This window comes from Leguminivora glycinivorella, chromosome 1 (genome assembly GCF_023078275.1).
Source record: "Leguminivora glycinivorella isolate SPB_JAAS2020 chromosome 1, LegGlyc_1.1, whole genome shotgun sequence".
NCBI lineage: Eukaryota > Metazoa > Arthropoda > Insecta > Lepidoptera > Tortricidae > Leguminivora > Leguminivora glycinivorella.
In genome coordinates this window covers 4,648,569-4,676,198 of record NC_062971.1, presented here as the reverse complement: position 1 = coordinate 4,676,198, position 27,630 = coordinate 4,648,569, and the positions used below count along the sequence as shown (strand labels likewise).

General features: G+C 36.8%; 1 protein-coding gene across 2 annotated transcripts; it reads left to right on the top strand.

The window, feature by feature from the left end:
* LOC125237164 (extensin-like) lies at nucleotides 1-26,078 on the top strand. 2 transcript variants are annotated; one of them, XM_048144255.1, is made up of 6 exons: nucleotides 2-171; nucleotides 18,760-18,868; nucleotides 20,438-20,498; nucleotides 20,977-23,087; nucleotides 23,522-23,563; nucleotides 24,849-24,988. In XM_048144255.1, the coding sequence occupies exons 2-5, from the start codon at nucleotides 18,855-18,857 to the stop codon at nucleotides 23,538-23,540; spliced, it is 2,205 nt and encodes a 734-aa protein (XP_048000212.1). In that variant the 5' UTR covers nucleotides 2-171; nucleotides 18,760-18,854; the 3' UTR covers nucleotides 23,541-23,563; nucleotides 24,849-24,988. The 2 variants fall into 2 exon arrangements, with proteins under 2 accessions (XP_048000139.1, XP_048000212.1); XM_048144182.1 differs by lacking the exon at nucleotides 23,522-23,563 and having other exon boundaries at nucleotides 1-171; nucleotides 24,849-26,078.
* Nucleotides 26,079-27,630: the final 1,552 nt, after the last annotated feature.

Here is a 27,630-nt window from a genome sequence, read left to right as displayed (position 1 = left end):
CCCGCGCGTATTGCCCGGCCGCCCGGCGGCGCATCCGAACGAACGAACGCTAACCGCACGCGACCGTGTTTACGAACGCACCTTTACCATTTTCAAATTTCGAACGACTTATTCCATATTTGAATTTTTAGTGCAGTGCCTGAGTTTGGATTATTTATTCGTGATTTGAAGGTGAGTTTTGTTGCGATGTCATATGATTTCATTTGAGTTTTTTTATTTATTTGCCATTCCTATTAAAACATAAACTAGTGTGGAAGAAGTGTCGAGTATTTTTTTATTAATTTTACCGAAAATATAAGCTGCGACTATATTTTTTAGATATCCATACTAATATTATAAATGGGAAAGTGTGTGTGTCTGTTTGTTTGTCCGTCTTTCACGGCAAAACGGAGCGACTTATTGACGTGATTTTTTAAGTGGAGATAGTTGAAGGTATGGAGAGTGACATAGGCTACTTTTTGTCTCTTTCTAACGCGAGCGAAGCCGCGGGCAAAAGCATTATCCCTTCAACTATCTCCATTTAAAAAATTACGTCAATTCGTCGCTCCGTTTTGCCGTGAAAGACGGACAAACAAACAAACAGACACACACACTTTCCCATTTATAATATTAGTATGGATAACAATACTCGTTCTTATAGTACACAGTAAATGTGTAATTACAGAAATGGGCTCAAGTTCGAACCCGTAACGGTTTTAGTCTTGTCAATTACACGTGATTTCTTCACCATCAGCTTCAATAATTTGAGATCGAATCGGATCACTTCAGAGTGGTTTTTGATGGCAAATTATTTTCTCAATTTTTACTACACAAAATGTATCAATGAACCACTGAACCAATGAACAATGAATTCAATAGGTAGCTATTTTCTCAGTGCGAAACTGCACTGCAGTGCGAACCTACACCACACACAGGGCACACGATAAGGTATAGGGGAAATGCTGCCAGCATCTTGGTCACTATGCCTCAGAGGCCCTCTTTAGACTTAGATTTTTAGTTTTCTTTTTAATTGCCTAGTTTATGATATTTATTGTATGGAATATTTATAATTTTTTTTTAAATAAATAAATAAACAATATATCCCCTACCGTGAAAAAAAGGTATAGGGTACATGGAATAGGTTATTTATAAGAATAAAAATACAAGCGCAATAACTCGAATTAATATATAAAAGTCCTAATAATTCTGATGTCAGCATACATTCGCACATGATTAGTCATCGCAAAGTTTACGTAAATTAAAAGCTTCGACCGAGAATCGAACCGAGGCCGAGGCGAGGCCACGTCTAATATTACTGAGAATGCCTACGGTCTAAAAAGTTTCAGTTTTTAGTATGTGTAAAATTGGCTGGTTATGTAACTGAAATAGCGTTTACTGCTCGTAATGTTGGCATCGGTAGACCAGATTTTAATGTTAAGATATAATATTATTCATATCTAACTTGATCTGGACAATTTCCTTACTTAAATGAGATGTTTAAATGCTTATTAATACAACAAAAAATGCACCATTATGTACCTACACGTTTCAAAAATTACTAGTTAAAACTTGCAGAGTTGCTGACCAGTATGAAAAGATTAAAAACATTTGATGTGATCATAATTAATAATGAAGCCTAAAGTGATCTCAGTTATGTTGTTCATGAACAGTGCCAAAGACAATTTGAATTGAATATTAATCATCGGCGTTACCTAAGCCTATACTGATGATACACTCGTACTATAACATGCTAGTACAGTCAACTAAGTTGAATCCTAGGCCACTGTATGTAGATGCTTTTCACAGTCAACGTCAAAAGTGACTTCTATGGCCAATAATACAGGGTTCTAGAGTGGCCTATGATTCAAATTGGTTGATCGTACATACCTATATTTTCGATTCAATATGGTGATATTAGACGAGTAGGTACGGTGGTACTAGACTCTTCCAGATCGACTATAGAACGACTAAGGAACCTAGATTAGGACATAAGATACTTGTTTTATTTCTAAACCTTGGGGTAGGTACACTCAAATACGGTAGTAAGTAATAAAGGGATGAGAGAAGATGAACGGTACCTACTCGTGGAGACCTACAACTTACAAACAAGTTCTAAGTAAAAAAGTAAAACACTAAATCCCTAGTGACCCTGCCTGCTACGCAGCGGTCCCGGGTTCGAACCCCGGTAAGGGCATTTATTTGTGTGATGAGCACAGATATTTGTTCCTGAGTCATGGATGTTTTCTATGTATATAAGTATTTATATATTATATATATCGTTGTCTGAGTACCCACAACACAAGCCTTCTTGAGCTTACCGTGGGCCTCAGTCAATCTGTGTAAGAATGTCCTATAATATTTATTTATTTATTTATTATTTATTTATTTATTATTTAAATCCTTCACATTTCTATTCATTGTATTAGCGTGATGAACTTTACTCACGCAAAATTTTGGATGCATTATTAATTCGTAGTGATTTCCGTAACAAACTAAGTCACAGATGCACAGGACAGGAAATAACCTTTGGGATGGTATGCCTAATTAATAAAGATTCCCATAAAGGCCTTAACATTGACAGATTTAGAAAGCCTGTATTTCCCCTGCTAACCCACATCGCTAACGTCCAGCGACCTACTCATGTACTCGTCCCGCCATTGAAAGCTCTGATACAGCTACAGCTACATTCCCAAAGCCTATAGTCAAAATCTCGAGTGAACCAACGTCCGCGCCACTGGCCCAAAATCCTTCAAAACCGGAGATCAAGTAATCGTCGACGCCAGACGCCGAGAGAAATGCAGTCTGGCTCTGCGTTATAGATAGATACGAAACATATATTATCGTGAACGTTTGTGCATTTGGCTACGTACTCGTACCTACTTCTACTATGTTTCTCTGAATAACCAAGTTACAATAGCACCGGTGATTTTTGTTTACGTGCCACGTAATAAGACTCACGCGCGTGCATCTAAATCGGAGATTGAGTCAGCGGTGCTTCATGCTGACGTCGTGTGCACTTTATGACTCTGACCGCTAAAATGTAGCAAATAGTGAGCGAAGATATCTGGCAACATACGGTTTTAGACTAAATATTTTGCTATTTTGCATTCTTGGACTTTGCTCGCTGAAATGTTGAGTACATAGTGTTTTAAACACGAATAGATTGATCCGAATGGAACACACAAGGAACATGATATTCACTATGGGAACAGTAATTCGGATTTCAATTGTTCGATTTAGATTATATATATGCCTCTGATCTGCCAGTGTCCAAAATTTGAGTTAGGTATTGGCTGAAAATGAAATGAATATCTGTTATAGGTAAGGTAATGGTTAAAATTTGATTACGTCGTCGAAATAGATTTATGTATTTCAATATTTGATAAACAAATATGTAAGAGGTGTTACCTAAATTATTAGAGCTACATGTTCAAAGCCAAATTAAATACACAGATTGTCCTTTCGTCTTACTATATTTTACTGGTCGTTAACCTGAATTAGCAGACAAGTAAACATAAGTGGGTAGGTACGTATATTATTTTATTTGGGGCAAATCTCAATATAAGTAGATATTTTTAAGTACATAAGTGCTTGGCATAATTTGCAAACTACAAAAATGATTCATCAAAACCAATTGAAATAAGATCAATTAGATCAGTATCGTTAACTATTTATACTCAGTTATATTTGGCTGCGATTCGACCTGGCACTTATAATAAGAATATAAAGATCGGCATTAAGTAGTCAGAGTATTTTTAACATTGAATGATTGGTGTGACGACTACAGTGACACGGACGGAAGCACGGTTGTCTAGAAGAGTTACGTGTTGTAACACTTATATACGTGTCAAATTCTAAAATCGAAATTTCAAACTTGATTTAAAAAAAAATCTAAAAGGGTCCTGAATACCTAGAACTCTTTTGTTATGTACAGTCTAGGGCCACCGCTATCATTTAAGACCTAGTTCTTTCCTGGAACTCGTGAAAATCTTTCAGCAGATCACACCTGTAACTTGACAAAATCGAAATTTAAAACTTGATTTAAAAAAAATTCTAAAAGGGTCCTGAATACCTAGAACTCTTTTGTTCTGTACAGTCTAGGGCCACAGCTATCATTTAAAACCTAGTTCTCTCCTGGAACTCGTGAAAATCTTTCAGCAGATCACACCTGTAACTTGACAAAATCTAAATTTAAAAGCTAAGTTAAAAAAAATTCTAAAAGCTACCTGAATGCCTAGAACTCTTTTGTTCTGTACAGTCTAGGGCCACAGCTATCATTTAAGACCTAGTTATTTCCTGGAACTCGTGAAAATCTTTCAGCAGATCACACCTGTAACTTGACAAAATCGATTTTTCAAACTTCCCATATAACCATAATCGGTCGCCGTTCCTACGCAAATCCTCCTATTTTGTGTACACACAGGTCTTCGGGTCTCAATGTTTAGTCGCAGTACGGTCGACGTTTAGTCGCGGCGACCCAAATGGGGACGATTGGTAACAGGCACAAATGGTCACAGAAGTGACAGTACGTGTGCACTACGCGTGCACACATTGTTACCGTTTGGCGACTACTTTCCCAAAATCATTCGTTCATTTCATTCTTTTCAAATGGCGACTGTCAGAGACGTCAAAGTAAAAAAGAAAAAAAAATAAAACCATTTGATAAATAATGTTTGCATTTGTAATATAATGTGGGCTAATTACCATGGCCAATTAAATTGCTCGAGTGATTTCATAAAATAAGTCTAAATTTATCAACGCGCCATCAATTTACCTCAGTTTAACCAGTAATAATATTATTGACTACTCGGTGTTTGCGTGTTATGTATATTGATTGGTGAAGTTTTAGTGCTCCGGTGCATATACTATACTGAAATATTAAAAATAATGCCTAGAAAACCAATAAAGTTGTTAAAATATGGATTAAGACGGTAATATTCCATGTAAAAAACAGTCGCCAAACGGTCACCAAACGGTCGACAAACGGTCGCAAAATGGTCGCAGCGTACACGCGTGACCGAAAGCTATTTTCAAAATGGCTTAATTCTTGCATTAATTTTTTCCAGGTATCCTCAAACTTTATAAACAATTAAATATGCCGTCGTACTCAGTTGCCCTCACTAAAGAAGATAAAAAAAAATGTAACGTGCGTACCGAGCTGCTGGGTTGTAAAGGATCGGGGATCATATTATTATGGTCTTCTATAGAGCAACTAGTATTTTGCGGCATTTCACAATTGACACTTGTTGAAGTAGTCGTCAATAATATTACTATCAACATTAATTTCAGCGATCTGTACTTCTTTTGTCAAGATTTTTGTATAGATAAGTGTCTACAAATTTGTAATGTTAAAGAGACATAAATAAAACGTAGTAGAGTAAATAATGTGTTTTTTTTTGTAACCCAAACAAAATACTTGTAGATACGAGTGCGGAACAGAGGAAAATCGATACGAGTAGCGATAAATTAATACACGAACGAAGGGAGTGTTTTAAATCGACACGAGTTGTGAATGTCCTTTTCGCACGTGTATCGTATGACGATTTTCAGTACCTAAATCTGAGCTAAGAGTTTCGGCCAGACAAGAAATGAATCATTGCTTGATTTGCTCGCACTACTGCGTGTAAAAAGCAGCATCTGTACTGAAAAAACTATCATTGCGCAACAGAAATTCTATTAATATCACAGTAAATACTCTATTTCATTTGATTCCTACTTTTATTGTGTAAAGCAACACTGCACTTCATTTTTATCAATAAGAATTAAAAATTATATATTTAATACATTAAGTAACTATAAAGTGCTTATCTATTTGTATTATCATTCTGCACTTTTCTTAACTTTCCCACATTTCTATAAAATGTCGAAGAGTGCTTAAATGGTCGTCGTCGTTTATTATTATTTAATTCGCTCATATTTAAATGATTCAAAGCAACCAGTCCACAACTTCACAAGAAAGTTTGAGAAACCTTCGTATTTCAGATTGTCATTTTGCGGTTACAGTGGTTTAGGAGCAGTTCGGTAATCAGACCTACACATGTGTGTACAAATTCTGTCAATGTCACTGTCAGAAACCGTTCTGACAGTGACAATGACAGCCACAAATTCGTCCACATGTTGTTACCGTTATGTGTGCAAACGTCGACTAATAAAGTGTCGTTAAAAGTCATTCTGACAGTGACATTGACAGCCACAAATTCGTACACATTTTGTTACCGTAACGAGTGCACACGACGACTACATTTTGTTATTGTAACAATACGGTCGCATTGTTTGCACGACGTTACCACGCGTTATGTCACATTTGACAGTTAGTTACTGATTTGAAGATTTTGCGACTGAAATGGTTGTATGGGTTGATTTTAAAAAAATCTTAAAGCATCCTGAATGCCTAGAACTCTTTTGTTTTGTACATTCTAGGGCCACAGCTATCATTTAGGGCCTAGTTCTTTCCTGGAACTCGTGAAAATCTTTCAGCAGATCACACCTGTGACTTGACAAAATCGAAATTTCAAACTTGATTTAAAAAAAAATCTAAAAGCATCCTGAATGCCTAGAACTCTTTTGTTTTGTACACTCTAGGGCCACAGCTATCATTTAAGATTTAGTTCTCTCCTGGAACTCGTGAAAATCTTTCAGCAGATCACACCTGTAACTTGACAAAATCGAAATTTCAAACTTGATTTAAAAAAAATTCTAAAAGGGTCCTGAATACCTAGAACTCTTTTGTTCTGTACAGTCTAGGGCCACAGCTATCATTTAAGACCTAATTACGGCCTGGAACTCAATGAAATATTTGACCATAGCACTGTATTATGTTTGAAAAATTATATATTATTAATGTTTTGTTTTTTTTTGGATTTGTTACTTGAGTAAGAGCCTAGAACTCGTGAGTTCTGTAAACGATGTAGCTATATCTTTTATTTGGGTCCAAAATTACGTTTGTGTGTTTATAAATTACACCAGCAGAGCATGTGTGAAGTTAGCATATCAATTTATTTGAAAATAACTGCCAAATCCTGGTGATGGTCAGTGCTTTGGTTTATTTTTGTCAGGAACTCCTGGTTTTCGTGTGGCGGAGCTGTGTACTAAATTTTAATCCATTCGGGAACAAATGATATGCTGGAGTGGGAAGTTAGCATATCAATTTGTCAAAATCCATAGTAACGATTTTTGGTCTATATATGCCAGAACTATTGTTATAAAGTATCAGGAACTCTAGAACTATTGTGCATGCTAATAGAACTCCAATAAAAACTTGATTTGCTATACTTTGATATGCCAACTTCACAGACATCTCACTTAGGGAGTATCGAATGCATAGTTCTTAAAGTAACAATTAGATACTTAATATAGACAAAACATTTGACTAGAAGATGCAAAGCTCAGTTAAAGCTTCAAAATGGAACAAATCATTAGTTAGAATAATAACAAATCCGTCATTCAACTAATGCGATTGACAATCCAGAGCAACCCCGGGCACTAGCGAGCGATTCCTTCCACCAAAGCGCTCAGACATGAACCTGTCCTAAATGTCCTAATGCCATTGATCTGCTTATTTTAATATACCTAGGCAGTTAATTAACTTTAAAGTGTCAATCGAACATACACGATGAAATAAAAAGGACCGTTCAAACTTTGCATAGTGACTTTTGAGGTCATAATGAACAACTTTTATTATGGGACCAATGCTGAAATCGCAGAAAAAAATTTGGCTGTTTCATACATTTCGACTGTCATGATGCCGCTCATTTCTATGGAACAGCGAAATTTATTGTCGCGATTTCAGCATTGGTCCCGTATTAAAAGTTGTTCATTATGATCTCAAAAGTCACTACATGAAAAGTTTGATCGGTCATTTTTACTTCACCTTATATAAAGTGGGAAAAGTTTCCTCAAATATTCGAAATAGTCTATAAATGCAATTGGTTCCATAAGGAGACAATATAAGTAGGTTCATGTGTCGATGAAATGTAATAGAGCCAAATTATAAATTAGTAATCTGGTCGCTACCAATCAGTGAAATCAATCAAATTATTATAATCAAATTATAATGTCGAAATTAATCGTTAAACGCGACACATTTTGATTTACATGTGAACTGTTTAAACCAGAGCATATGTAACCGACATTGAGCTGTGTAAAGTTTAGTTTAACGCGTGGAAGATACGAGGTGGCAGAAGTAGCCGTCTATTGTTGGCCGGGATCTGGGCCAGGTGAGAAATGCGTTGCCCAATATTTTGCTTATTAACGCGTCAGGTGCGCAGAGATGCTTTTAGAATGAGACTGGATACATTAGCATGGCTTTCATAGAATAATAAAGTGTAATATGCATAGAATATAATAATAGAAGTACAGAAGGCTCACTCCATTGATGTTCACAAAATGCCGCCATCCTAAATTTTTACCTACATTAACAAACGGACCGCACGCGAGCAGCCGACATTGAATTTTATTGCGCATCGCGATGGTTGTCACCGCTGAATGGGCCGCGAACTCGCGGCCGCCGACATGTACTATCGTTATCACAACAGCGCGGCGAAGTGACGAGTGTCTGAATATTTTAAAAGAGCAAGTTGCAAGAAGAAATTGAATATAAACAACTTAGTTGATACTTTGAACCATTTCGTGGGATTAGGGACGATATCCTGAAAATTACGGGTCACAACTGGGATAAAACTAGCTCGGGATCGGGACAAGAGACGCCACAGCAGTGGGCGATAAAGGGCTGGAATTTGATGATGAATAACTGGCACGACGATTGGCGTCATGTTGGTGTAGTTATCTTTCTTACCCCACAATATAATTTTATTGAACATAACGATTTGACTTACTAAAGCTATTGTTCGAGTCAAAGCTTAATTAAACCCAATTCCCATTATTGGATTGAGCTTAAACATTACAAGTTGGGTTACAATGCAATGCAATATTATACATAATACCATATCGTGCTGAACTGACTATGGACACAAAAGGTAGCCATAGGCATTCTGTGATACTGATAAAATAAACCTTATTGTGTTTTGGGTTTGTTAGTATAGCACTAGAAACCTAATACAGTGAAAAACGCTTGAATAAACTCATCTATTAGTTGTACATGATCGTTTATTTATGGCTGAGATACGAGTAGGTACAGTGAGCTGCAAAATTGCATGGAGAAATTATGAATGAATTCATTGATAAATTCGCCATGCACTTTTGCAGCTCAATGTACATGAACCCTAATGAAATATGCTCAAATGCAAAAAGGACCATTTCAGGTCCTATTTCATTAACTTTCGGGTACACCCCGCCACAAATCCCCTGGTTACCCCATATGGCCAAGGTTAATACCTTGCGTCGTGCACAAACAGTTTGCGTCCCATTTCTCACTTCTCAGCTGCAGATTTTTGGAGGGCTAGGATTTTTCATCTACATTTATTTCAGTATACCCTACGGCTGCAATTTGCCATAAGCCAAATCGCCTGCCTGCCTCATGCATATGACCAAGGCATTAGCTGCGCCTTACGTCATGGATAAACAGTTTGCGTCCCATTTCTCACTTCTCAGCTGTAGGTGTCTTGGCCGTGGGTGGATTGATGGCGCGCCCGGTGGTCTAACATCTTGTATACATAATATTTATCCTTATCGGACGTTTTTTAGGGCTAGGACACATCTACATTATATTTCAGTACCATTAGCCAAATCGCCTGCCTACCCCATGCATATGACCAAGGCATTAGCTGCGCCTTACGTCATGGACAAACAGTTTGCGTCCCATTTCTCACTTTTCAGCTGCAGGTGTCTTGGCCGTGGGTGGATTGATGGCACGCCCGGTGGTCTAACATCTTGTATACATAATATTTATCCTTATCGGACGTTTTTTAGGGCTAGGACACATCTACATTATATTTCAGTACCATTAGCCAACGCGCCTGCCTACCCCATGCATATGACCAAGGCATTAGCTGCGCCTTACGTCATGGACAAACAGTTTGCGTCCCATTTCTCACTTCTCAGCTGCAGGTGTCTTGGCCGTGGGTGGATTGATGGCTCTCCCGGTGGTCCAACATCCTGCACACATATTTTACGAGAGCATTTATGATGGCTCATGGCTGAGGTACAACTTTCTTCATATGACAAATGAGAGGTAGACATGCATATACTTATAATATGTCCCCTAGTATGTAGTATGATTTGAAATACGAGTATTTGCATTGCTTTATTTACTTTGCACAGCTAAATTGAATCACAAATGAATGGCTTTTGTTGCAAGAAACCATTTATTTTAGATGTTAACCGTTGTGAAGGAGCCAAATAATAGTTATTTGTTATACAAGGGGGCAAAGTTGTATTTTAACGCCGAGTGTGGAATTGAAAAACGAATAGAATAGAATAGAAGTGTTTATTTGCTAGAATACGTCACAATATAGGTCTTAAAAAATAGATACAGAATCAGTATTCAGTCGACATATAGCCAACATGCAAAGTGTTTACATTGTATATTACATTCCGTAACGGTACATCAGGTACATGCATATCATTAATAGCCTAGATCCTAATATATAAAACAATTTCATAGTCATTATAAATAAAATAAAATATTAACTTACACATGAATTATTGCACATTACAAATTAGAAATAAAATCAAATAGTTAAAAAATAAATAAATTATATATTACAATTTGAAATTTAAATAATCCTTAATACTATAAAAGCAGTGGTCTTGTAGCCATTTAGTCAGTGCTTTCTTAAATTCATTTCCATTCAACATTCTTAATTCAAGCGGAAGGTTATTAAACAACACTATACACATATTATAAGCATTTTTCCTATAAATATCAGATTTACAAGCTGGCTGGTATATCATATTTGTGTACTGGGCACGTAGCTCTCTTGCAAACATTTCTTCTCGCTTTTTAAAATATTCTGGATGGCTTTTGGTAAATAGGCATGCCTTTAGGATGTACATACAAGCTAAGGGAAGAATTCTGAATTTAAGGAATAAAGGTCTGCAACTGTCATCAAATCGAACACCGCCTATTTCTCGTAAACATCTTTTCTGGATAATAAATACCCTCTGAACGTCAACGGAATTTCCCCAAAGCAAGAGTCCGTAATTAAGGGTGGATGCCACATATCCATGGTAAGCAGTTAACGCCGCCCTAACAGAAACTGAATCCTTTAGTCTTCTTAATGCGAAAACAAACCTCGATAATTTGGAGCAAACTTGGTCAACATGGTCTTTCCAATTTAAATGTTTGTCGATAACTAAACCTAAAAATCTAGACGTTTGAGTTTCTTCAACAGATGTATTGTGAACGTTAACATTTATGTGTACTGGATTTGAGTTATATGAATGGAATTGTAAGAATGCAGTCTTATTTAAATTAATTTTGAGGTCATTATTTTCTATCCATGTGTTAACATCGGTCAGTGCTTGATTTATGTTCGATTCATACATGCTTTTGTCAGTTCCTTTTATTATTAATGTTGTGTCGTCTGCGAATAATATACACTTTTGCGATGTTGCTTGCGGCAGGTCGTTGATATAAAGCAAAAACAATAAGGGACCTAGATTACTCCCTTGAGGTACACCTGAGCCATTAACACGACCCTGAGACCTGAACTTCTCCATTATAAGTTTATTGTCCACAGTAACTGTTCTTGAGATTTCAGTACATTGAGTCCGATTAACTAAGTAACTTCTCATCCAGTCAAGGGCATTACCCCTAATACCATAGTGACTAAGTTTGGAAATGAGCTTCGAGTGGTTAACACAGTCAAAAGCCTTGCTTAAGTCGAGGAATATTGATGTCACTGGTAATTTTTCATTGACAGCTTCTGTTACATCTTTAACAAAGTCAAAGCAAGCTAGTTCAGTGGAGCGCGACTTTCGAAAGCCAAATTGTTCAGCCAATAGGATGTTATGCAAACTTAAATAATCGATTAGTCTTACGAACATGGCCTTCTCAAAAACTTTTGATAAAACTGGGACTAAAGTAATGGGTCTATAATTATTGGGGTCCTTCCGGTCTCCTTTTTTAAAAAGCGGCTTGACAATAGAAAATTTAAGCTGTTCAGGAAAAACACCTTGTATAAACGATAGATTTATCAAGTGTGCCATAGGACGACATAGGAATGAAGCATTATTTTTAAGTAAAATCGTTGATATATCGTCATAGCCACAAGATTTACTACTTTTTAGTGACATTATTAACTTAAAAACTTCATTTTCATCAACGGGTCTCAAAAATATAGATTGTACTTGAGAGTTGTTTTTGCAAAAATTTGTTTGTGAATTATAAAATGTATTTTGATTATTATTAACAATATCGATAAAAAAGTCATTGAATATATTACATATGTCCTGAGGTTTACAGTATGTTACATTATTATGAGTCAATATACGAATGTTATTACTGTGATCACTAGATTTACAACTATTAATTAAGTTCCAGGTGGCTTTACACTTGTTTTTGTTTGACTGTATATACTGATTGTTATGCAATTTCTGAGATTTATCGATACATTTCCTCAGAATTCTACTATACTCTCTGAACCTTCTCTTACAACTCTTATTTTTGTCCTTTCTACACATAATATAAAGCTTGCGTTTTGTTTGGCAGGATTTTTTTAATCCTTGAGTTAGCCAGTTTATATTTTTCCTACGGCTGCTCACTTTTACTTTTATCACCGGGAAGCAAAGATTAAAAAAGAGGCATATTAAATCGTAAAACAATCTAAAGGAGTCTTGTAAGTCACTTGCGTTTAGTACATCAGAATATGATAGAGCAGCCAAGCATTGTTTAAATTTATAAACGTTATCTGTGCAATAATCTCTTTTGTATTCATACCACGATATAAAAGAGTTACTTTTCTTTACATTAAATGCGATGATTTGAGCAGTATCATGATCTGACAGACAAAGACTTCGAGTAAAAGCTTCAACTTGTTTTATATTAGAAGCTATCTGGTCTAAACAAGCATTAAGCCTTGTTGGTGACTGAATGTGAAGGTTAAAGCCGCGAGTCAATAAAGTATCCTTGAGATCCTTTGAGAAAGAAGTGTCTTTCAAAATGTCGATATTCCAGTCGCCGCATATAATTATTTTCTTTTTCCTTTTCCCTTTCACGAGCAAGTGAAAGGATTCTATAGTTGAACCACGAGCGAAGCGAGTGGTTCGAGAATAGAATCCTGAACTTGCGAGTTTTTTAACACACGAGAAGTAAAATACATTTGCACCCGAGTGTAACACAAAACTTTTCCCCTCACTACAGCGAGGAAACTTCAACGCAAAAAATGCGTTTATCACTGCTTCCAGTAGTTCCACAGGTGGTAAATCATCTTTATTACTAGATTCACCTACTTTTATCAATTTTAAAGCAGTTAATTTGATTTTATTCAAGGTCAAATTACTTTACCCACTAGTGGATAAAATGCGTTTTTACCCGCTGATATTAAAGGATAAAACACATGTTTCCGAGCTAGTGAGGGGAAAAATAAAATACTTGTGAGTTGCTGAAATTAGGTCCTAGTGTTCAATCTGTTCACTTAAATGTAAATGAGCCTAGGGAATTACAATGCTATGTTATAGCAGAAAAATGAAATAATAATTAATTTCTAATGAAATACAAAGGAGATGCATATCTGGAACGGCCGCGTAAACTTAAGTCTATATATACACCTTCGATGAAAGATGTTAATTGGTACTTGAAGCGAAGCTGTTTGTGTAATCTTGACCCAATTTCGATCAGATGAGGAGTTAAGTAATTACCTACACTGTTGTAGGCAAGCATTCTAATATTATAAATGGGAAAGTGTGTGTCTGTTTGGTTGTCCGTCTTTCACGGCAAAACGGAGCGGCGAATTGAAAGTGGAGATAGTTGAAGGGATGGAGTGCGATATAGGCTACTTTTAGGGTTCCGTAGTCAACTAGTTATAGTTTCGCCATGTCTGTCCGTCCGCGGATAATCTCAGTGACCGTTGGCACTAGAAAGCTGAAATTTGTTACCAATATGTACATTAATCACGCCGACAAAGTGGTAAAATAAAAACCGGCCAAGTGCGAGTCGGACTCGCCCACCGAGGGTTCCGTACAAACTTTCTTTCAAACTACCTAGTAAAAATAATCTCATATTTTCATATAACTCTAATGACTTGACTAGAAGACAAAAGTATAGGCACTAATGAGTATTATTGTGTATAGCGCCATCTCCCGGTCAATTTGCTAACTAATTTGCGCGACCTGGTTTTTCAAGGATAATTCTTTATAATGTTAACCGATTTAAACAGTTTTTACTTTATTGGACAGAAGATGGTTTACGTAACATCTCGTATTAATTTGAAGTACGATATACATCCGCAAGGGTGGGTAAATTGAAAGTAAAAATCTGAAAAGTTTTTTGTGAATTAAAAAAAAAGTATTCAAAATACAAACACGATTATATTTTTCCTGTAATATTTAGCATAAAACCAATGTTTACTAAAATTTTCATAATTTTTCGTTGGTAAACTTCGGAGATAAGGGGGGGAACGGTATTTTTTTTTACATTTTCCTTCAAAATTCTTTTTTTTTCCACAACAAAAAAATTATAAAAAATAGCTTATTTACGTTCAATTTGAGCTCTTTCCAACGATACCCCACTTGACCTAGTAACTTGAAATTTACAGTTTGCCCCCTTTCATTTTGGCCATTTTCTACAATTAAAATTAATATATTTAAAAAAATTATACTTTCTATTTGTAGAGGTTTACAATGTTCACAACTATTCCAAATTTCAAGTTGATAGCATTAGTAGTTCTCGAGATATTTAGGAATGTGACAGACGGACAGACAGACGGACAGAGTCGCACCATAAGGGTTCCTGTTGTACCTTTTTGGTACGGAACCCTAAAAAAATAAGACAAGATAGAATCTTAGAGAAAGAAATAAGCAGGTAAATAAAATCAAATAATCCATACTGATTAAACTGGAAATTGTGTGTGTGTCGTTTGTTTGTCCGTCTTTCAAGAGAAGCCACGCGGGCGAACTTCCTTTTTAGTAGAACATCGTAAAGTAAAAAAGTAAATAAAAATGCAAAAAGATTGCGTGAGCCGAGATTCGAACTCACGACACTCATGGCTAGCAAACGATTCCATGGAAGTCAAACCTCAGACCATTTGCACATCGAAACGAAGCGGTAGATAATCTTCTGATTGCTAATCGCGACAAAGCAGCGGCGTTTCGCGCGATGGATACGCGATGCCTTGGCCACGCCGTCGCATCGCGTCGCATCGCGTCGCGTCGCCCGTCGCTCACGCAAGACAGAGCGTTACTCATTGTTCCTGCCGGTGAGTAAGGCAGCCAGAGCTCAACGAGGAAGGACCTACGGAACTAATTAGGAGAATAGATTGTCCTTTGAGTCGTCGGCACCCAGGCCCCTTCTAAGTACCTACAGGTTTGTACAAGTTTCTAATGAGTCGGCAACGCACATGTGCCACTCCTTGAGTGGCAGGCGTCCATAGGTTACAGTGACCGCTTTCCATCAGGCAGACCGTATGCCTGTTTCCCACCTACGTGGTACAAAAAAAACTGTCGTCGAATTCACCTTAAACATTAAAAACTAAGTCAAAATCGATTGATTCGTTCGGGAGCTATGATGCCACAGACAGACATGTCAAGTCAAACCTTAAATTATTATAAAACACTCCGTCGTTTTTGCGTTGGCGGTTAAAAACAAGAAACTTCCTTCAAAACTATAATAAAACACAACTTTCTATGAAAATTGGTCAAGTGCGAGTCGGATTTCGACATTTCCATACAAACAGGTCATGAGCGCCTGACGAAATGTAATGGCAACGTACATTAAATTTCGTACTTAGATTTCGCGTATATTCCGGAAACGATAAGAGATAGAGCAAAATGGACTTCTGATTTTGGTTGTCGATGGCACAATTTTTTTGTTTTCGTATATATACACCTTTTTTTGGACCTTTGTGGGCAATATTATGGTCAGTGAAGTTCTAAACGGTCTTAAGCGCCTCTTTTTTAGTAGGAACTTAAGTCATTTTGGAAAATGATTTTTTTTTTAACAATTTCTATAACAAACGAAACCGAAATTAATTTCTTTATACCTGTCCAACGCGATTACAACATTTTAAGACGTTTAGTAACTACTTGCAGCGGCAGTGAGTGAAATTCGTAATCTGAGTTTTTTCTCTTAAGTCCGACTTACGCTTGACTGTAGATTTCTAATAGGTTTTCCTGTAATCTACAGGTAGAGGGCTATCCTGTGTATTTTTTTGAAAATTTTACGCTAAGTAATTTCGGAGATAAGGGGGGGAATGGTCATTTTTTGCGTATTTTCTTAAATTACTTCTAAATTACCAAAATAAAAAAAATAAAAAAAAATATACTTCAAATGCTTATAAAATGCTCTTTCATTTGATATGTAACACAATATAGTTTTAATAACTTTGATTTTTAATTTTCAATGTTACCCCCCAAAAGTGGCCCCTGTGATTAAATTTCATTTAATTAAATTACATGTCCGTCTTTGGGCCACAGGTTTACATATGTGTGCCAAATTTCAAGTAAATCGGTCCAGTACTTTCGGAGAAATCGGCTGTGACAGAGGGACAGACAGACACGCGAGTGATCCTATAAGGGTTCCGTTTTTCCTCTTTGAGGTACGGAACCCTAAAAAGGAAAAAATGTTTTGTTAGGGTACCCCCCCCTCCTCCTACATGTAAAGTGGGGACTGATTTTTTTTGATATATTGTGAGATAGGTATTTAAAAATGAATAGGGGGTTACTAACATCGTTTTTTGATAAAATTAATAAAAAAGTGTGTCCCTCCCCCTCTAACCTTTGAACCGTATATTTAAAAAATATGAAAAAAAATCACTAAAGCAGCATTTCGAATTTAACGCGAGCGAAGCTGCGGGCAAAAGCTAGTACTTAGTATACATATGTCGGCCGATCGTAAGATCTGGCATATCATGAAGTTCCTGTGTAAAGTTTTGAAGTTAAGTTTCGCTAGTAGATAGGCAAGAAAGGTTCACTAGGCTGATTGAAATGTTTGATGGATAGATTGCCTAGTAACAAGTGGCGGGCCCCATCATTAAGGAAAGATAAAACGATTTTCCAGTTTCACGATATGTCTAGAAAGACAAAAGTCTAGTCGATGCATTCAAATAATCCTAAATAAGATGTGAGTAGGATCTCACACCATTATGGTACAAATCGGTCACATGTCACTGTGACATGGAAACATCCAATTCAAATCTAGATTATATTTAAGACTGGATGTGTACAAAAGTTCGAATGGGGCCCTACAAGTCGCACAACACAGTAATCCGTACATACATCACTGTAAGAATACGCAATGGCTAAAACCAAGTATACGTAACTTAGCTCCTAATTCCAGCTTACGTCTGGCCTTATTGTTTGTCATAACGATTTATGACCAAAACTAAGTGGGATAATGTCTCTCTGGAATGGTAAGACGCAGTTAGTGTTAAAATTATACCTGGCGACCGGCCACGGGATATTATTATACTGGCAGTGCCAAATTTCTATTACTGTATTATATATCCCTTCTCTGGCCTGCAGATATTCAGTCCGAGTGACTAAGCCATGATTGTATCAGTGGTATATGCACTGAAATTGTATCAGGTAGATGACGAGATACAGACTGCAATCGGCGATAGTGACATGCAGTGAATTAATTACTAATCAAACTAACATATGGTCCAATACTGACTCATCATCCTCCTTGCGTTATCCCGGCATTTGCCACGGCTCATGGGAGCCTGGGGTCCGCTTTGGCAACTAATCCCAAGATTTGGCGTAGGCACTAGTTTTACGAAAGTGACTGCCATGTGACCTTCCAACCCGAAGGGTAACTAGGCCTTATTGGAATCAGTCCGGTTTCCTCACGATGTTTTCCTTCACCGAAAAGCGACTGGCAAATATCAAATGACATTTCGCACATAAGTTCCGAAAAACTCATTGGTACGAGCCGGGAAACTCATTGGTTCGAACCCGCGACCGATGGTCCAATACTGACTAATGTAATGAAAAAACAGTAAATACAGAATTTAGTCGTCAAGTGTAAACACTCACGATTATTAAGCTATTAAAAACGGTTTATATTAAACCTACGGACTTAATGAGAAAAACATTTTTTATAAGGAAAAGAAAGGAATTTTCAAAATACCTTAAGATTCTTCTTCTTTGCATTATCCGGCATTTTTTTGCCACGGCTCATTAAATTACAATAAGCTTTCAATAAATTACAATCATAAGTATAATTAGGACGATATGATCGAGTTTATTTGCCCCAGAAATTAAACCGTTACGCTAGCTACTGTGTTTATTATTTTTACAAAATATTGTAAACAGTTAAACCTAGGTATTTCTATGTCTTACATACGCCTGTAAAACTACCTAACTTCGCGTTCTTACCTTGCAAACTTAGCGGCAATTATACCAAAAAATAATAGGCTAGTTTCCTATAAAAAATAACATATTTTATGCAGTGCACGAAATAAAACAACACATAATTAGAAGAAAGATGTGGATAGTAGTTATGTTTAAGCATAATTTCTATTTAATAAGTTCGTAAGTAGAGAAAGATATAAAGTAAATCAATTGACCGTGACGTCACTCCTCAGTATTTTATAGTAATTCCATATTAGCAAATCGTTCTGACAGTTCTTAAAAAGAAGCTGATTTGACTAGTAGGAAACTAGCCTATTGCAACCACTTATAATTGTGTTACCATAAACTCATTGGTATGACCGACATTTCCAGGCAACCTTGGTGAGCATCGGATCTGCAAAGCAAGAATAAGCTGTGATCTCACTAGTCCGGGCCGTGCCGCCTGCATGGTAAACAACTGATTCTAAATGGCTGAGAACGGGTAAGACAAATCTCTTCAGCGTGCGTAGCCGAATGGCATTTCTCCGACGCCAAACGAAAACGAAACGCCGCGCAAGTTAGTCTAGCTCTGTCGTGTCAATACGCATGAGCGATAGAGATAGATGTCTACGAGGGTTTCGTTTCGTGAGCGTTTGTGCCATTCGGCTACGCACCCTGTTTATCTTTATTTTACTTGGTTTATTTTCTATCTGAGTGCGTAGCTGAATGAAACAAACGCTCACGAAACGAAACGCTCGTAGATATTTATCTCTATCGCTCTTGCGTATTGGCGCGACAGAGCCAGACTACCTTTCGCGGCGTTTCGTTTTCGTTTCGCGTCGGAGAAATACCATTCGGCTACGGCACCCGGTATATCTCTATTTATTTCTCGAGAGTTTATATTAATTTTGGATGTTGGTTGTCAGAAATTGGTAGAATAATTTGTCAATATGCAAAACATTCTTCTCTGCTTTCCATAACCCCAATTTAAAAGTTACGAAACTTACCTTTTATGTCCGTCTGTCCGTCTGTCCGTCTGTCCGTCTGTCCGTCTGTCACAGCCGATTTACTCGGAAACTATAAGTACTACAGTGATGAAATTTGATGGGAATATGTGTTGTATGAACCGCTACAAAATTATGACACTAAATAGTAAAAAAAAAGAATTGGGGTGGGGCCCCCATACATGTAACTGAGGGATGAAAATTTTTTTTTCGATGTACATACCCGTGTGGGGTATCAATGGAAAGGTCTTTTAAAATGATATAAAGTTTTCTAAAAAACATTTTTCTTAAAGTGAACGGTTTTTGAGATATCAGCTCTCAAAGTCGTAAAAAGTATGTCCCCCCCCTCTATTTTTATAACTACGGGGTATAAAATTCTAAAAAAAATAGAGGTGATGCATGCTAATTAACTCTTTCAACGATTTTTGGTTTGATCAAAGTATCTCTTATAGTTTTTGAGATAGGTTGATTTAACTGTAATTTTGGCAGGTGTATAAATTGACATAATAAGTTTATTATATGGCCGGTTTTTTAAAGTAAATTTGGTCCCAAGAAGTTACTTAGAAGGGATAACGAAATACTATTGTTTATTTTATTGCCAAAAAATTGAGTAGGCCTGAGTCAGATCCAACTGTTCTAAGTTGTGTTCTGTCAGAAAATAAATACTAGCCTTGAAACGTATAGGTACTTATTTATTTAACTTAAAATTCGTACTTTGAGCCGATTCTGATTTAGCAACGTGTTACGGTTTTGATCTTATTTTTATACCAATTTGAAGATCTGTTTGCGAAACTAACTTAAAGTGCGAGAAATGTGCCAAGTTGTAAACTTTTAGATATTTATATCTATATCAAAACATAACCATAACAAACTTTTTAATTGCATAGGTACAATCGATCTACTTAGCTTTTTGAATACTGTATTAATTTTGTCAACAATCACGATTGTGCGTCGCGTCACGATATGCATTTAATACAATAATAAGGTTATTGCATAAATATGAAGTGAACATTGTCCTAGCGGCTGTCCACTGGCCACGGTAAAAATAACGTCTGGCGCTGTTCCAGGTTCGGACCGATGGCCGGGCACGTCGGCAGGATACCGAACTTCGGGAAAACTCAAGTCAATGTAAGTGATATCTTGTTCTTGGTCGTTCTTTACGGACAAGTTAGTTGTTAGTTTTTCGATGAATTGAGTCTACAAGTATATTGTAGTACAATTTTGTTAAAACAATAGCCATTTGACAATAAAGTAAAATCTTGTCAAAACCTAATTCAGATTTAAGGCAACAAATACATGAGAGATTTCGTCGGGTACCACGGCGGGCGTGTTGCCTAGTGGTAAAGACGTTAGCCGCGTAAGCTGAACCCGGGTTCGATTTCCGGCTTGGCCACCAGTGGGCCTTGCCGTTTTTTCTTTCGTGTATGATATCTATTTCAATTTATAACAAATACGTGCTACAGAGTGCCAGACGTACAAACTTATTTGCATCTCAATGAATTTCGACCTACACTGAATAATGTGTATTAATTATATTTCTTTAGTATCTCTTTTAAGACATATACCTACTTTCAGTTGACTGATATATTTTATTTCTCAATTTCAGCCCATGGGCCATAATGAACCTCCAGCATGCATACAAAACGCGATGATGACGAAGGATAAGAAGCCGTTCACCTACACGCCAGGAGGATTGGACCTGTCCCAGATACGCACTCCTAGCATGGCCAGAAGGCTCGCAAGGCAAAGGTCACAAGAGGAGCATGAACAGGCCTATGCTCAGCAAAATTATGCGCCACAAACCAACGGCGGTGGTGGTGGCTACCAATCACAGGGGGTCCCGAACCCTCCTCCTCCCCCGCCGCCTGGTGTTCCCGCTCCACCCCCGCCTCCTCCTCTGGTTATCGAAATCCCTAAATCAAAATCCCCGAAGCCTGTACCATTAGGAGAACGACCAGAAATCGTCATCCCTGAAAATCCAATTGGGATGCTTCGGAAAACCAATAGCCCGTATCATTGGGAAGCAGAAAAGGCAGACGCCCTGCGAATGGGTCCCGTGCCGAAGTTTGTAGAAAAAGTCCCGAGCCCCTTGACGGTCCAAATGCCTCCTTCCTCGTTCTCCAACCAAGCACCTCAGTATACTCCACCATCTCAAAATACAAACTATTCATACAACAACCAGGGCAGGCAACCAGAAAGCCCGCTTCACAAACCAGAAGCATTGTATGCTCACCAGAAATCAAATTCTCCAAGTGTGAAAACGCCTACAATAGAACTGTTACAAAGGCAGGATTCACAGTTCAACAAAAGCCCGCAACCCTTCGGAGGACAGTCGCCTATTAGTAACGGTTCTCCGTATTCTCCTAGCCCTAACAATAATTGGAGGCAGCCGGAGAGAAGAGAATCTCCCGCCCAAAATGCGAGCAATAGTCCTCAGTCTCCACATGTAAACCGCAGTCCTTTCACACCGAACCAGCAATACTCTCCCAACTTCCAAAACCAAAGTCCCCCAGTTAATTCTAGTCCCGTGTATCATACTCTACCTCGAGTTGGCCAAAAGAACCAGGAGGTTAACAATGTCCAAAACAATCAATACCAACAATCAAACGCTGATTCCGATCCCACACCGTGGAGAACCAATACGCTCAATAGGCATCCAAGAGAGCCAGAGCGCCAAAATAATGTTTATAATAATAATAACCAAAATGAAAATCAACAGGCGTACAGTCCTCCATGGAAGACTAATGAAGCGAATAACAATGAAAGCGCATACACACCTCCGTGGCTTCAAGCACGGAATCAAAACACGAATCAACAGCAGTACACACCGCCATGGGTAACATCACAAGATTCCAACAACAATGGACCACAAGAAAGCTACAATGCACCCTGGAGGTCTTCAGATAATAATAATAACAGAGCCGCACAATCTCCACCAAAACCTGCGCAACCCCAAGAACAACCCCGTTATCAGTCGTCTATGTCGATCCCAGTAACACCGAGGCGGCAAAATCCACCAGCCGACTACAATAATACTCCCCCGCAGAAAGAAGTAGTGTATGTTAACCAGGAGCCTGTATACTTCTGTCCAGAAAGTCCGAAGTCGATACCTCCTTGGGTCAAGTCACAGAAAGAAAAGACGAAAACCCCTCCGCCCGAATGGGTCCAGCGTCCACTGGACAGCAGAAAAAGCGCCACTAGGGACTTGGTGACACCACCAAGGGAAACCACAAATCAGGAGCCAGAATGGGTGAAAAAGAGTAACGAAATGCAGAGAGGTATCCGCGATGTCATTAGTCCGCCTAAATACCAACAGACCGCTCAGCCGTCGTGGTCAACTCGTCCTTCAGAGAATAGGAAAAGCGTGCCTAAGGAAGCACCTGGATCCCCCGGTAACAGGGTTATTCCGATTCAAATGGAGGTATCAAGTACAGATACAAGGGATCAAGGTAGACAGGGTCAAGCTCCGCACTTGAGGATCACAATCGGTATGAACCCGAATGGTCCGAATGCGCAGGCTCAGTCGGCCTCGTACTCGCAGCCCACTCAGCGCATCATGCGAGTGCTGTCGCCGCAGCTGGTGAGGATGGACGAAGGACAGTCTCAGCATGAGCTGCCGACTTTAAGCCGACACTTGACGAGCAATCAAGATAATCAGCCTAAAACGCGGATAATCCCTATTCAAATTGAAGGTGCAAGTAATGGAGCTAACAAAAGGTAAATGTTTATTAAATCAAAAGTATATACCTACCTATTATTGTTTCTTTGTTTACTGGTGAACCTTTACTGGAACGTTCTGGTGAACCATCAACTTTTAAGCAAACTTTTAATGATTAATTTTTTGATGAAACTATGGTGAATGTGGCAAGTTAACAGTTTATTTCCTATCTTGACTTTGAATTGCACGCCAAAAATCATAATCCTTGAGCATTGTGCATCCTATTCCTTGAATTTGAGAACACCAAGAAACATAAAATTTGTTACTCATGAAATGCTGAACTGTTTAATAATAATCATATGCGCTCATTCGCCGAGCTATTGACTTTAACGTCAAGTTATTTCTCCAAGTTTCCCTGGCCGTATTATAATTTAGCATAAGTGAGTAGGAACGTATTTTCCGGACATAGAATATTTATGTGCTCATTTTTCAGCTTCGGTGGGCGGTACTGAAGAGCTGTTTGCACGCGTCCAAAGTAAACGGAATATTTTTATGCACCGCTTGTGTACACTGTACAGTCGGGATCTAATATATCAAAGAGTACGGTTGTTAAAATGTCTACTTATATGGCCGTAGTTTTCAATGCAGCATTCAACGACCTTAAAAGTCCAGTAGCAACCTTTTGAACGCCCGATTTAAGATAATTACTTATATTATTGGCATTCGAACCATTAAAGTAAATGACAATAATTTGCCACTTGACAAGACAATGCAATAAGTTTGTCGTGGATGAAATGAAAGTTACTTTAAAACTAATTTTTTTTACTATCTCAGTTCCATTTATACAATATCTTGGTCCAATGTGTATTTGTGTCTCCCATTAACAATGAGTAGTGGATAATAATATTGGGTAGTGGATAAGTAACTCCCTTTAAGTAGGTTTCATAGTTTGTATATACTAGTACTTATTTTATATAATTATCTAGACATTTAGCAGTCCTTGCTTACTTTGATATACATGACTCCGACTGTACAATGAATCAGTGTTTCGCTTGCTTTATATTTAGCATCTCGCTTGCGAACTCTAAATTGGTAAAATTACTGGACTAATGAGGTTTCTCCTTGGGCGCGTAATTGGCTGTAACTGCTGATAGCTTGTTCTAATTATCGATTACACACTGTTGGTACTTTATTACGGATTTCAGATTTCATGGTTTAATTGGCTTGTTATGTAATGTAACCTCACATTGTTGTTTTCTATGCTATCTCATTAATTGTAAAAACTCACACTACATAGTCTTTATAACGAAATCAGATATTTTTTTTATCATAAAAAAGTATGTCATCCCTTATTTTGGTTATAGTATTTTTTTAACAAGTGCTTTATGCCTTTGAGAGTGATCAAAAACTAATAATCACTTTTTACAGCCAAAATTGTCCGTACAAGTTTCTAATATGCTAATATGTATGTCATATACTAGATGACAATCGTCAAATAAAATAAATATTAGTACTGTCATGTCAATGGTAGTAAAAAAATCTAATCATTGTTTTTAGGCTAAATATCCTTCGTCCCTTTATTGATGTATTTTTTTTATTTAAAATATAACTATTTTGTTGAGTCTTGGTTTTTTTAGGTATTCGTGATGAAATATTTTATAATTTTAAATTTTCTCTTCTTGCTTTACCTATCGATGAGATTCAAAAATTTGCACTAAAACTTTGCATCATGGCGACGCCCACATGTAATCGTGTCAGGGTTTCTTACAAACTTGGTAAAGTTAATCTATGTCACTGATGTCAAAATCCCGTGGTTCCAGGGTGTTCTACCACAAGTTCACGCAAGAAGCACCTCCCCGGCAGTCCAAGGCGTTCAGGGTGCTCCAGGTGATCACGGGCACCCAGGACTCCGACCGCATACAGAACATGGAGACCCAGCATGGGTTCACTGACCTATAGCGATGTACTTCGTTTATCCCACGCTAGTCGTCTAATTCTATAACCTTCTGTGACTGTCAACATTTTTTTGTATAATTATTAACTTTGATATACTATACATGTTTAAAGTCCAACATCTTATATTAGGATCCTTATCAAACACAGATGAAATGTTCTTAAGCAGCGTCGGCGTTTAGTCAGCTCTGCGGTTGCTGCTTGGCTATTTTCCATAGTGCTGACTTGGCGACGATGCTCGTCAGTGTAGTGAGGGCGATCCTCACGATTCAATTTATATTTATAAATATTTTCCAAGTATATGATGTAGGTACCTATCCTTTATACATTGAAACCGAAAATAATTCACTATCGCATATTTGTTTTCGCATTGTACGGATAATATATATAATTGGAAATCGTACAGTAAATTATATAAACGAGGATCGACCTAAATCTCAAACATATATAATTTACCTTCTTACTGCAAGATTCCTTTATCACTGAATAAGGACTGCATTAAAATGCTTAATACCTGATTATGGTAAAGTTATACAATAAAAAAAAACATTAGAGGGGATTTCTACTATTCCACAAGCAGTTGTAAGAAATTGTTATGTATATTAGCATAATATAATGTATACAATATTTAGTCGCTTGGCCGCTCAATCTCTTTGTACATGTCTGTGCATAGAATATTTTAATAATTCAATGTTGCCTGTGGAATAGTTTCTTAACTAATTTAATTTTATACCTCATGAATAATTCATGCCCGAAAATTCTTACCAATTGGTGTAAGCACGGTTCGTGAAACTAGGCTATGAATCTGAAAATATATAATATATTTTAATAATTTATTTTGTAATGACTATTTTATTATAAATGTGTAAATAAGTCGAAATCGAATTAATAAAGCTTTTATTGTGATTGTACTAATGCTCGTGAAATGCCTACGGCTAGCTTACCAAAGAATTTTTAAATTAATATTATTTGTAACGGTTAAGTTTATTTATAAATAAATAAATAATTTCAAATTAAATAAGTACTTATCTTATATTCTTATATTAAAAGCAAGAATATGTGTGTATCTTGATTAGAGTCGTTTCTATGATAAAATATATAATTGTTAATAATATTAAACATGCACTTATATAATTTATACCTATATATAAAAATATAATAGTAGATAGTCAAATTAACGAAACTGTGGGAGTAAGTTACCATTAGGAAGTATTTGTTATAGTTATAATTTTTAAATATCTACTAACCATGAGAAACGCCAGTATACCTACACATATCATAATAATACTAACGTATTATAAATTATTTGTATATGTTTATTTATTTATATGCTTCGTATAATTATTATATTGTGTATACGTGTATTTATAATATTCATTGTCTATGTTGTGTACCTATCTAGTGTGTATGCTTCATTCCATATGTATATCTATATATTGTGTGTATTATCTATATATTTCATTTATTTATCTATTTATAACTAACTGACACGCTTTGGATTTGTTATCAACAATAACAAAAGTAATTCCGGAAATTCCAACGCATGTTTTCTTACATTTATATTAACATGAATTTAGCTTTTATTATTAAAGCTTCGCCAAAACAGTACCGATCGCAAAATAGTTATTTGTTTTACAAGGGGGCAAAGTTGTTGTTTAACCGCACGTGCCAATATTGATACCCGAGCAAGCGAAAGATTCCAATATTGAACCGCGAGCTAGCGAGTGGTTCACAAAGTGGAATCTTGAGCGCTGCGAGGGTTTCAATTAAGGCACGAAGGTTAAACAAACTTTGCCACCGAGTGAAACACAAAATTTTTCACCACACCAACACGATCAAAATACTGACTTTAAAACATCAAACTAAATCACATCCATCAATCTATTCAATATTTATGATTCAAAATTATCATTTATTGATAAAATCTACCAGTTAGCTTAAGACATCAAGTTAAAATTTGTATGAAATTACTTTGCACTCTTGTGGATAAAATGCAATTTTGCTATCTGTTTTCGAATAGCAAAGTAAGCCTTTACCAGTTGGTGTGGTGAAAACTATTTTATTCATTGGCTGAAACTTTTTTAATAAATATAGAAGCTTTTTACCAATTTAGAAACTGATCGATAATTAAAATATGCACAAAATTAAATTTCTGAACAAATCGAAACATTGTAATTGGAGTTTTAGTACAACACCATTTTTTTCGAAAATAATTTAACAGAGTATTATTGAGGAAACAGAGACTCGGTAGATAGCCGGGTACAGTGGCTCAAGCTTGTACACGCTATATCCTATTGCGCCACTGTTCCCTTCTTGACCTTATCTACGAGTATTTTGGGGAATTCCTTTGAAACATATCGATCAGTATAATTATAATAGAGGTTTTGAAAATTAACCCAACCTTAAAGCAGACAAGGGGTGTGGCATTCTAGTCAGTGTGATCTTATATAAGTATTTACGTATTAAATATATTTATATACGTATTAAGAATGATTTAGAATACTTAAAATTAGCTTAATTAATATTGTATTTAAATTATCCGACAATACGAATTGTTTCATATTAAAATGGTGAAAGTTCATTCGTCTTTTATTATTCATACAAGCACATGATTAGCGCGAGAGTAGTGATGTGCAAGTTGCGGAAACT